The 13,048-nt window shown below is 40.2% G+C and overlaps 1 protein-coding gene across 9 annotated transcripts in view; it reads left to right on the forward strand.

Annotated features, from left to right (window-relative positions):
* Window positions 1-13,048, forward strand: part of ARHGAP32 (Rho GTPase activating protein 32) — a 200,145-nt gene that overhangs the window by 53,191 nt on the left and 133,906 nt on the right. For 8 of the 9 annotated variants that reach the window (XM_058194899.1, XM_058194901.1, XM_058194906.1 and 5 more), the window contains exon 2: window positions 2,075-2,183. The exons of the other annotated variant lie outside the window; for it this stretch is intronic. In XM_058194899.1, the coding sequence (XP_058050882.1) occupies window positions 2,076-2,183 (108 nt within the window). In that variant the 5' untranslated portion in view covers window position 2,075. The remainder of the gene's footprint in view (window positions 1-2,074; window positions 2,184-13,048) is intronic. 9 annotated transcript variants of the gene reach the window in all.

Here is a 13,048-nt window from a genome sequence, read left to right on the forward strand (position 1 = left end):
TAGTCCTTGATTTACAACAGTTAATTTAGTGACCGTTCAAAGTTACAATGGCACTGAAAAAAGTGACTTGTGATTGTTTTCCACGTTTACGACCTTTGTAGCATCCCCATTATCATGTGATCAAAATTCAGATGCTTGGCAACCGGTTCATATTTATGTTTCTGTGTCCCAAGGTCATGTGACCTCCTTTTGACAAGCAAAATCAATGGGGAAGCCAGATTCATTTAACAGCTAACTAACTTACCAACTGCAGTGATTCACTTTACAACTGTGGCAAGAAAGGTCACAGCTGGGGCAAAACTCAAATGAATTTTCTCACTTAAGCAACAAAAATTTTGGCCTCAATTGTGATTGTAAATCTAGAACTATCTGTACTTCCCTGTGTGTGTGACTATCTGTAACTCTGGTTTATCTTTGCCTCTGTAGGTAGATAAACATACTTCTGTACAAACTACTGGACTGTAATACATCTTTTTATATTTTCTCAGAAGGCTTCTGGGACTCAGTAATATAATTGGAAATAAAGTTGAAATGGAGGGCCAACATTTTTATTTTCAGCAAGCCAGCTTGCTGTTAATTTAGGATTGTTGTTGTTAGTTGCGAAGTCATGCTCGACCCATCGCGACTCCATGGACAATGTTCCTCCAAGCCTTCCTGTCCTCTACCATCCTCTGGAGTCCATTTAAGCTCACGCCTATTGCTTCAGTGACTCCATTGAGCCACCTCGTTCTCTGTCGTCCCCTTCTTCTTCTTTTGCCCTCAATCTTTCCCAGCCTTAGGCTCTTCTCCAGTGAGTCCTTCTTTCTCATTAGGTCTTCTTTCTCATTAGTGAGAAATCAGTGAGAAATTCGTGAGTCCTTCTTTCTCATTAGGTCATTAGACCTCCCCAAAAATAAGCCAAGCGCTTATTTCAGGGTTAAAAAATAAATAAATGACAGGGTCTTATTTTTGGGGAAACACAGTAACCATAACTTAGGATAGAAGATGGTTACTGTGTTTCCCCAAAAATAAGACCCTGTCTTATATTTTTTTGAACCCTGAAATAAGCGCTTGGTTTATTTTTGGGGAGGTCTTTATTATTTTGGGGCAGTTGGAGCAAGACGGAGTTACTCTTTCTGTCTTACCTGACTTACAGCTCTGTCTCCCTAGTCCTAACCAGAGGAAATGGCAGGGACCAGCTGCGCATGCATTTAAATATTTTCGGGGAGGGCTTATTTTTAAAAGGGGGAGGGCTTATTTTTGGGGGAGGGCCTATTTTCAGGGAAACACAGTAGATAGAATTCTTTATTGGCCAAGGGTATTTGGACACACAAGGGATTTACCTTTGGTGCATAAGGTACAACACTTAATGATAGCCTTAGGGTACAAATAAGCAATAGAATCATACTAGGAAACAATATAAATTGTAATGATAGAAGCAATAAAGTTACAGTCATACAGTCATAAGAAGAGATGAGAAGATTAATAGTAATAGTAATGCAAACTTAGTAAATAGTTAGACAGTATTGAGGGAATTAATTGTTTAGCAGGGTGATGGTGTTCGGGGAGAAAACTGTTCTTGTGTCTAGTTGTTCTGGTGTGCAGTGCTCTATAGCATTGTTTTGAGGGTAGGAGTTGAAACAGTTTATGTCCAGGATGCGAGGAATCTGTAAATATTTTCTCAGCCCTCTTTTTGACTTGTGCAGTATATAGGTCCTCAATGGAAGGCAGGTTGGTAGCCATTGTTTTTTCTGCAGTTCTAATTATCCTCTGAAGTCTGTGTCTGTCTTGTTGGATTGCAGAACCAAACCAAACAGTTACAAAGGTGCAGATGACAGACTCAATAATTCCTCTGTAGAACTGGATCAGCAGCTCCTTGGGAATTAAAGGAATTAAAGGACTGGTTAAAAAAATAGGAAAATCAGGTGAACCAGGGAGCTGATGGGCCTCAGGGAAGGTGCCCACAGAAGCATTTGTGCTCTGAGAGGTACATTGGGGACCAACAATAAAAGCTTATGAATTATTAAGAATTATTAAAAGTGTTTAACTAACTCAAAAGATTCAGTTTATTTATGAGTTCATCTTTTTCTTCAAGAATGATGAAGTCCTCTTTACATGCAGAAGAGGATGATTTTGTGCCTGAGCTTCAGAGAAGCATTCATCCCCGTGAAAGACCAGATTGGGAAGAGACCCTCAATGCAATGGTAAGGCATTATTAACAATATTATTGGATACATTCTGCTTGTAGTTACTTAAATGGCCTTATATGTGTAGAATTTTTTTAAAAATGCCCTCATTACTTGATAAGCTGAAAATCATAAAATGTTTCATCTTTGGATGCACTCCATATATAGGGGGAAGATGATATGCCTACCGAGTGTGTTCCATTAAATCATCTTAGATAGCATAGCTTGTGATTATTTATTCTCAATAATGCTGCAGTGGTTCTCAGGCTTCATTAATTTTCCCTTTAGCTATGATCCACAAAATGCGATCCCTCTCCTTGAGGAAATTAATCTTACAAGCATACATATCACTAAGCATTGGAATAATCTAGCCTGGAAAATCCTGATGACATGAATTTAAGGTAGTCCTCATGTAGTGACCACTGTTGGGACCAACAACTCCTCCATTAAGCAAAACTGAGTGGGAAATCACGTGACCATGACTGTGGTAATCAGTTTCACACCTTCAGCTTTTTGCCTCCTAATCACTCCCCTGCCCTTTGGAATATTCATTCTGATCCTGTGATAATTTGCATGAAGGGAATTAATATATTTACGTTCATTGGTGAGGAAGGGGTTACAAGATATTAAGCAGGCACACAATGAAAAATACACATCGAAAGCAGTGTGTTAATTATGACAGTCATGAGTTCATTACACAAGCACTCCCGTATTATTGTATGCTTGTTCACTCTCTTATAATCCCTTTCTCTCCAATCTTATCTGCTTTGTGAAGTAGGCCAAGGAAAGTATATTTATGTGTATATGTGTGTATGCACACACATATTGTGTATGTGTATGTAGACATCCATAATATTGCAAAGTGGTGCATGCCATGTAAAAAAATGGCTCATCTAGCCTTTCAGTGCAGAACTATTTTCGTTGAATAGATATCATCATTTATTTCAAATCTGTAAATGATAACTTTTATGTCTGTGTGTGGGGAAGGAAGAATTCTCCAGTGTGCTGAGCAGAGAATCCAAGGAATGGGTTAGCTCTGCTTTTCTGCTTGGAGACTAAGTCAATCAAACTTTTGGTCACGCCTCCCTTGCCTGCGTATGCCCAGTTTTGACTCAGTCTTTGCTGAGAGGAGAGCTTCAAAAGCAGAGGAGAAGAAATTATGCAGTAATGTGGACTAATTGGAGTAATGTGAATATTTGTTGGTGACTCGTATGCTTACTAGCTCTTATCAATGCAGAATATCTCTGTCAATCATTATTGTGATGATTGCTTAAGGTGCATTTCTCTGGCTAATCTTGTCTAGTCTTGGGTTTTGTATATAGATAAGAAAGACCAAAGCATCAGTGGGCTTCTGGAGATGACTGGGAGGAAGACATTGCAAAGCAAAGGTCTCCGACCTTGGTAACTTAAAGCCTGGAGGACTTCAACTCCAGGAATTCTGGGAGTTGAAGTCCGCCAGACTTAAAGTTGCGGAGTTGGAGACCTCTGCTGTAAAGTACTTCCTGTTATTGCCAAGAAAACTGCATGATTGTGTCCATACATTTGCCAAGTGTCAAGCTCGACTTCAGGACATTTTTGCTTTTAAGAACATCTATTTTTCTTTTCTTACAATGTTGATGCCTTTTATTTGCTTTTGTTATTCAGTGATCATTAGAGGGAACCCCAGAGAGACGGCAGTTTTTCATAGTGAGTTAACTATTAATTGGTTTAATAGCTGAACATCTTCTGTTCAGATCTTTTCCTAGTATTATGAGGCTGTTCTGCTTGTTTTTCTGATAATTAAATGGCCGTTAAATACATTTTTTGGTCTTCCTATTTGAATACAGAGGCTTTAGTAATTGAACTACTATATCTTTGTTGCAGTTTTGTTCTTTTGAATTACTTTGTTATTTTTGTTTGTGATTTTGCAGAAGTGGTGGTGGAATAACAGAGTTTTTCTTCCTTAGGAAGACTACATTGAATACAAATTTTATATCATTTCCAAGATGTATTGGTTTGTAATTAATAGAAAGTACTAAAAATGATTTGCTTCTTGTTGCTTTTTTTTTTAATGATGTGCATTAAATTCAGTATTATTTTTTTTCCTGTGGAAATACTTTGTTTTCCCAGAAATAGCAACTTTGGTGTTTGATTGATCAAATCTACTAATATTAGTTTAGTGAACATTACTCCCTAAGATTTTTTTGTTTCTTCTATCTTGAAATCTGCTGTTTTTCCTTAAATTGAATATCATAAATCTGGAATATATGACAAGTTTTTCAGTGAAGGAGTAACCCTACATTTTAAACCAGATGTTCCCAACCTAGTGCCTCTAGATCTGTGATGGCGAACCTCTGGCAAGTGTGCCAGAGGTGGCACACAGAGCCCTCTCTGTGGGCACGTGCACCATCGCCAGCTTCTCTTCCGTTGCACACATGCATGCCGGACAGCTGCTTGCACAAAGACCAGCTGGCTGGCACACATGCATGTGCCGGAAGCCGGAAAAGAGCAGCTGTTCGGTGTGCATGTGTGTGACAAAACCCAGAAGAGCATCTGGTTGTTGCGCACATGCACACCGGACAGCTACTCTCTTCCGGGTACCGGTGCTCCAGCACACACTCCAGTTTCGGCACTCGATGCCGAAAAGGTTAACCATCACTGCTCTTAGATGGCTGAGCATGAAGGCACTTGAGCCCAACACATCTGATAGGCTGTGTCATATTAACCAAAGCTAATAATAATAATAATAATAATAATAATAATAATAATAATAATAATAATAATAATAATAATAATAATAATAATAATAATAATGTTTTAATTTGTATACCGCCCTTCTCCCGAAGGACTCAGGGCGGTGAACAGGCAGATAAAATATAAACATACACAATAGTTAAAACAACCCTTAAAAAACTGATTTAAATTTGCCCAAAAATTTAAAATAACAATACACCCCATAAAATTACAAAAATTTAAAAACCCACCAAATTCAATTAAAATTTAAAAGTAAAATCAAGCTAGTCCAGCCATATGAAACAAATAGGTTTTAAGTTCGCGGCGAAAGGTCCTAAGGTCAGGTAGTTGTCGAAGCCCGAGGGGAAGTTCGTTCCACAGGGTCGGAGCCCCCACAGAGAAGGCCCTCCCCCTGGGGTCGCTTGTCGACACTGTTTGGCTGACGGCACCCTGAGGAGTCCCTCTCTGTGGGAACGCACCGGACGCTGGGAGATAGAAGCCGGCAGTAGACGGTCCCGTAAGTAGCCCGGTCCTAAGCCATGGAGCGCTTTAAAGGTGGTAACCAATACCTTGAAGCGCACCCGGAAAACAACAGGTAGCCAGTGCAGTCTGCGCAGGATAGGTGTTATGTGGGAGCTGGCTAATTCGGAGTATTTTAAGTTGCCATTTGTATAAGTAAAGGAGAATGGGATACTTATTCAAGTATTATTCCCCCTCCCCCCCAAAAAAAAAGTTAAGACAGGTGTTTGTAGTGAAACAAACTATATATTCTATATATATTCTATATATTTTAAATTTTTAGGCAAATTATAATAAGTTTTTTAATCTTGCATTTTATAGAATATTGTCTTGTCTGTTTTTTTTATTTGCCTGTACACCGCCCTGAGTCCTTCGGGAGAAGGGCGGTATAAAAATCAAATAAATGAAATGAAACTTTCAATATGAGCATATTTAAATTCTGAATGTGGGATGGGTCATTGTGAAAGGTGTCGAATTGCGGAAGTCCTTTCTGCCACAGCAGAATTATAGGTTATCTATCAACTTGTCGTTCTGCTTTGTTGTACTTTGCAAAAAGGCAGCCTGATGTGAAAATCCATTCAGTGGTTACCTGTAAACAAATCATGGTTGGATGATTGGTAATGGGTAGGAGCCAGCAGATGTTTTCTTGCCAATTAAGCTGTTCTGCAGCTGTGGCCCTCAAATGACTTTCAGACTGTTACTGTGTCTCAGACTAAAATACCTTCTAAGACTTCAGTGTAGGGGAGAATTGGATGCTTTGCAGGTGAGGAGAAGAAGGTGTAACTGTACGGGTACACGAAGTTCCACCAGTATAGAAGTTGTTATGCTTGTGTGGTCAGGTTGTAGGCCAGTGGACACCCTGAAACAAAAGACCTTGATTATCTTTTATTTTTTTCTGCATTCATTGTTTGTTTTATATTTAGTTAAATTTGCTGACGACCAGTTCTGATCTGCTCTTCTAATATCAGTGTAGAAAGCCCTCATTCATTTCACTTTGATTTTCTGTCTCAGAATTTCTGTTGATAAAGCAGATATTTTTCCCCACTTACTTTAATTCCGTTTTTATTTGTTTTCATTCCACAAGTCACTTGCCAAGTGAGAATTACAATCCAGCTGGGGTTCATACATGGCGAGCAAAGCTAAAATAAGGTTGGTTAGTTCAGTACATGGGGAGAATTTAACCATTGTCTTAGTATGTTAGGTCATAACATTAAACATTTCTTTATTTGTGTACAATACTCCAACATGTGATTCTGGGTGGCATATAATCTAACAATAGCAAAAATATTTAAAAAAAGAAGAAGAAGCAGTAGCCAATATAATACCATTCCACTGAGGTCTGATTCAGAATATCTCCAGACATAGAAATCATCACATTGTGGAAAGCAAAAGATTGGAGTCATCTAGATTTGAGGGGAACTTCTCCATAAGTCAGGCACTGGGACAGAGAGGGCACATCTTTGGGGTCCTGCCTGGGTCAGGTGGTGGGATTGGTGGGATGAACAGAAATGATGAGAGACAGGCGGTCCTGCAAATTAACTGGACCCTTACCAGGGGGTGGGATTGAAACATTTCAGCAACCGGTTCGCTGCTTGGTTGCTGGGTAGGTGTGGCCATGGGGGCATGGGCTCCTCAGCCTCCTGCAACACAGTGGGGGAGGGGGGTGTTTTCACTCTCCCCAGGCTCTGGAGGCTTTCCTGGAGCCTCCAGGAAGGCGAAAACAGCCTCCCCCAGGCTCTGGACGCCAGAAACAGGCCAGTTTCTGGACTTCCGGTAGGCCCGGTTTTCGCCCTCCCAGAGCCTCTGCGCATGCCCTGAACTTACCTGGCATCCAAAACAGGCCGTGTGGAAACTCCTGGGTGGGGCGGGGCAGGGTGAGCCAGTTCTTGAAACAACCGGTTCGGCAAACCAGATTAAAATTAACATCCGGTTCACCCAAACCGGTCTGAACCGGCTGAATCCCAACCCTGACCCTTACCTGTAACACAGCATGAATGCAGCATTGTGTTTTGTTAATTTAGATTTAGTATACTGTGTATACCAAACCTTCGTATACGCCGTGAAATTCTTATCCAAAACAGCACCTCCTAGTTTTGTTAGTCTTTCAGATGCTATGATATTCTCTTTTATCTCTAGAAAACTCACCCAGTTGATAAATATCAACATGGAGGAGTGTTAGAACCTGGATATACTTTTCAAATGGAGTTATGATGCCTTTTAAATCAAATACTGGTGCTGAAAATCATCTTAGAGTCATTTTTTTAAACAAACAAACAAACATTGTAATGAACTGAGGAGTTGTGTGTATGATAATTAAGACCTGGCTCCTGCAGCTGTCAAATTTCCCATCACCCGGCTCCCTAAAAATAAGATAATGTTTGCAGTAGGCTTTTATTTTCCTCTCAAATGAGTCTTGTCACTGACATATTCTGACAGCTCATGCAAAACTGGCATTTCATTTAAAAAAGTTCTGTAACTTTCCTAAATTCAGTGGTGGATCTTATTGTTAGGCAGCTAAATTAATAATAATAAAAATGAATATGATGCTTTTATAAAAGGCTATTAGATGTGGAGTAGACTGAGGCTTTTCAAACAATAGCCTTGCCAAAGCTTATTTCTTTGTGTTATAAGGCAGGTTGGTCCAGAAGCCTTTTAGAATTCCTCCAAAATATGCTGCCAATGTGAGAAATATTTGATGCGAACAAGATGGCCATATTATATACTTGTTCAAAACCAGGGTGGATAAAAAAACGATGGTTTTTTAAAAAAATAAAAAAACCCCACATATTTTTAAAAAAATTAAATTGGATTTTTTTTATTTTTATCAAATTTATTTTAATAAAATGCTTTTGGAGTAAAAATCTATCTAAAGATAGTTTTCTATTTAAGATACATTAATAATTTAGTTTATTCAGCATGAAATGGACCTTTATTTTGCAGCATGAGGCTGTATATTGTTCAATATTTACATTTTTGGTAAACTCATTCAGTGAACCTCTGCAAGGTGAGATAACATGCACTGCATTGATGCATTCACAGAATTTCACAGTAACCATGAGATATTGCTTGATCCCGTTGTTTTGCAAATCTATGTACACTACAAACTCTATGATTGTTTGAAGAGAAATGCATCTATTATCACCAGGCTCTAAGTGTGAGGAGGAAAGGCAAGCAGTAGAAATGAAAGTGAAACCTTTTAAGCAGCTTATAAATATAATATTAAAGAACACCTGTCATTTCAGATCTATCATGGCAGCGCCTGTTAGCGGGCTTCCACTCACCTGCTACCTGCCATGTCCCTCACCTTGTGTCACTGCCGCATCACCAGTTGTCCCATTAAAGTGACTGGGACTGTCGGTGAGTCAACAGCAGGTCAGAGGAGGAGCCGCTGCAGGACAGAGATGATAGTTGCTCTTAAAAAAATTATGATTTAAATCGAGTTGATTTAAATCAAGCCTTTCTACTACTGATTTAAATAATGATTTCCACCCCGTTCAAAACTCAGTTATGATCTGGCTCCTATATATATGAGTCTTGTTTTTAGATAAATCTATTTTAGATAGGAAGTTCATTTCTGTTTTGTTTGTTTGAAAGTGACTCTTGCAAAATGGGAATTAAAACGCATCAGATCAGATGGTTATACGGTATATTCTTTATATACAAGGCTGGGAAAAGAGTAGCAAAAAAAGAAAATTGGTATGAGTCGTTGAGAGAAAGGGACTTAATTGAAAGACACACAGGTCGATCTGCATGAGCCGGGGATTGGACTAGATAAGGGGTCTCCAACCTTGGCAACTTTAAGACTTATGGACTTCAAGTTCCAGAATTCCTCAGCCACCTTTGCTGGCTGAGGAATTCTGGGTCTTGAAGTCCACAAGTCTTAAAATTGCCAAGGTTGGAGACCCCTGGACTAGATGACCTCCAAGGTCCCTTCCAACTCTGTTACTGTTAATACACACAAATCATATACCGTATTTTTCAGATTATAAGACACACCTTTTTCCCCCCAAAAAGAGGGTAAAAATCTGGGTGCATCTTATACTCCGAATGTAGCCCCGCTCAGCTTCTCAAACGGAGGTTTCAGAGGCTGAAAAAAGCATCAGAAACGGAGCTTCAGAAAAGAAGCCCCCAAACAGAAGCTTCAGAGGCTTTTTTTCTGAAGTTCTGTTTCGGAGGCTTTCAGAGGCAGAAAAACATTTTTTCTGAAAAAAAAATTCAGAGGCAGGAAAAACAAGCAAAACAAAACAAAACAAAACAAAAACAAGGCACAGAGCTCACAACCAAGGAACCTGTTGCTAAAATTCACCTCTGGGAACAGCTGATTGGGAGTATTCTGGGAGGCCGATCCATCTGCCAATCAGCTTTTTTCTTATTTTCCTCCCCAAAAACTAAGGTCTTATACTCTGAAAAATACGGTATATGGCTTGATTTCTGCATTCTGCAGTGGCTGATCTTATGAATACTTTGCAACAACACATTTATCTAACCTTGCTGAAGTCTTGAAGGTTCTGTTAAAATTACTGGATGTGGGGGCTGAGGAGCTGAAGATTTGTGAATCAAGCCGTGCCTGCATGAAGTCTGGCACGATGAGATAAGTAGGATTGATTCCAACAATGCCGGGCCGAGTTGTTAACCACCTGCACTTTGCTTATAGCTTGAATTCATTTTATAAAACGTTTTCAAAAGAGCAATTTTATCTGTACCATCCTAGGGATGGTAAAAAGTTTAGCTGCGGAGATAGCTCGCTTTCCTGGTTCTTGTTTCATTTCAGCCTCAAGGTCAGAAGGAGGCACAGCAGCAGTCAAAAAAATAAATAAATCAGAATTAACAGAAGGATAAGAGTCAATGATTAACAACCTGCCATATTCCTCAATCCTTATTACAGTGTCCTCAGAGAATTGTATTCATTATTTCAGTTTTTTAGTCTCTTGGGTCAGAACTTGATGGGGTTTTTTTCCTTGGTGAAATTGCTATAACCTGGATGCAAGATACAATAGGCCAGGGATGTCGAACTCAATTTCATTGAGGGCCGTATCAGGGCTGTGATTGACCTTGGCAGGGTTGGGGGGTGTGGCGAACTGAGTGGGCATGGCCAACTTGATGCCACTCAATTGGGCGTAGCCAACTGGGTAGGCGTGATCAACTGGGTGGGTCCCTGAACTGCTGGCATGTTTCCTCTTCGCATTGGGTAGACCGGGCCGAAGCGATGTGGGTCAGCTCTTTATATTTTCCAGGACAGCCCCGTGGGCTGGATCTGATCACATCGCAGGCCGGATCCAGCCCGTGGGCCTTGTGTTTTCACACCCCTGCAGTAGGCATTTAAATAAAAATGTGTCTCCAGATGATTCACCATGCATCTCTTGCTATGCATCAGATTCTCTTTGCCGTGGAACTCATTTATTTCATAACAGATTTCATGAATCACAGTAAGGTTCCTATAGATGCATCATCATTGCTTTCTGATTGCTTTATTACTAGCCGGTTTATCGTCAGTATGCAACATTTTCGCCCCCAGCTCTTTGCTTTGCCTTGCCTTGCCTTGCCTGTTAAATGCAAACTATCGCCAATAGCTATGAGAACATGGATGAAATTCCTGTCCCAATTAACCAATTAGTTTTCATTAAAGGTAAAGGTTCCCCTTGCACACATGTGCTAGTTGTTCCTGACTCTAGGGGGCGGTGCTCATCTCATTTCAAAGCCAAAGAGCCAGCGCTGTCCGAAGATGTCTCTGTGGCCATGTGGCTGGCATGACTAAACGCCAAAGGTGCATGGAACGCTGTTACCTTCCCACCAAAGGTGGTCCCTATTTCTCTACTTGCATTTTGTACGTGCATTCGAACTGCTAGGTTGGCAGAAGTTAGGACAAATAATTATGCGGCACTAGGGATTTGAACTGCTGAACTGCCGACCTTTTGATTGACAAGCTCAGTGTCTTAGTCATTGAGCCACCACGTCCCTTCATCTTCATTAGGCCACAGCAATTTCTGTTATGGCTACTAACCGAGCATGTTTGGAAATAGGTTCTAAATAAAGAAATTAAGACATAATTAGTTACCAAGTGTCCGGCAAATCTGATGGACCTAAGAATAGATTCTTGACCTGTTTATTTAAAACCAGAATTTCTCTTTTGAGACAGATTCTTTTCCCCACAGTAATTATAAAGAAAATAGCTTCTGCCTATTTTTTCCCCGCACTTTCCATTCTCCCAGTGATATTTGACGGGAATTGGGTGAAGATGACTTTTGCAAAACGCCTGCTATCTTTATAATGAGTTCATCCTACTCAGCCTGGCACTTCTATAAAAAATTGCAGCTACCAGTATTCCTCTGCCATAGTTCAGCTGAATACTTTGTGCAGTGCAGTAACTGTGCAGAGGGATAAGGCATTTTGGATTATGCAGAATATACCTTGAGGCTGTAAGGGCCTGAATGGAGAAGAACTGGCTGGATCTCAACCCTAATAAGACAAGTGGCTTTAGGTTTTTGAGCTCCTCTCCAGGGACTTATCATGATTGGATGGGGTAGCATTCCCCCAAGCAGAGTTGGTGTCCAATTTGGAGTTCCTCTTGGTGTTTTGACTCCTTTTGAAAGAGCAGATGCCAGCCATAGGCAGGGAGAAGCTTTGTGAAAATTAATATTATTTGCCTGTTGGATCCATTACTACATGAAGATGCTTTCCTTGCAATCACTCTTTTCACAGTCAATTCTTAGTCGCTTCCTTCATTACTGCAATAGACGACTTCTGCCCCTCTTGCCTGGTCCAATATTGAGAATGTGCTGCAGGTCCCTTCCCTTAAACATTGTTACGGTGGTGGGATCCAATTTTTTATACTACCAGTTCTGTGGGCGTAGCTTGGTGGGCATGGTGTGGCTTGTTGGGCGTGGTAGGGGAAGGTTACTGCAAAAATCCCCATTTCCTCCCGATCAGCTGGGACTGGGGAGGCAGAGAATAGATGGGGGCGGGGCCAGTCAGAGGTGGTATTTATCGGTTCTGGGAGCTACTGATAAAATTTCCGCTACCGGTTCTCCAGAACTGGTCAGAATCTGCTGAATACTACCTCTGCATTGTTATCTGGTAGAACATCAGAGATGCACTTCTACTATAGTTGCCGGAACCTCTTGGACAGTCTTTCTCTGATAGTTGGAGGTCCCCTACCCTTCTGGAAGGTTGGGAAAACATCTCTCTCTTTCTCTGTCTTTTAAGATATATTTTTATTGTTTACATATGAATATATTGAATACAGTATAATTGTCCTGGCATTCCACTTACCATAAACAAAAGTAAAAAACAGAATAACACATAAACTATTTTGAACACTGCTAGTGTTGTACAATAGTTTCTGACCATCATATTATAATACGTCAACATATCTGTCATTCTAATATTTACAATCCTGTATCGATATTAAAAATAATACCTCTTTCCATCTCTACCTAACCTGATTCTTTCGCATTCCAACTTCTACCTCGTGTTTCTAACCATTGATAGAATCTATTCCATGTTGAATAATATTCTGTTATCTCCTTTATCTTTTATTTTTAGCGTTAGTCTGTCCATTTCCTCACAGTCTAGTATCTTCCTTATCGTCTCATCCTCTGAAGGGGTGTTTTCGTTCTTCCACTGCTGTGCATATATAATTCTTGCTGCAGTTA

This window comes from Ahaetulla prasina, chromosome 9, assembly GCF_028640845.1.
Source record: "Ahaetulla prasina isolate Xishuangbanna chromosome 9, ASM2864084v1, whole genome shotgun sequence".
Taxonomy (NCBI): Eukaryota; Metazoa; Chordata; class Lepidosauria; order Squamata; family Colubridae; genus Ahaetulla; species Ahaetulla prasina.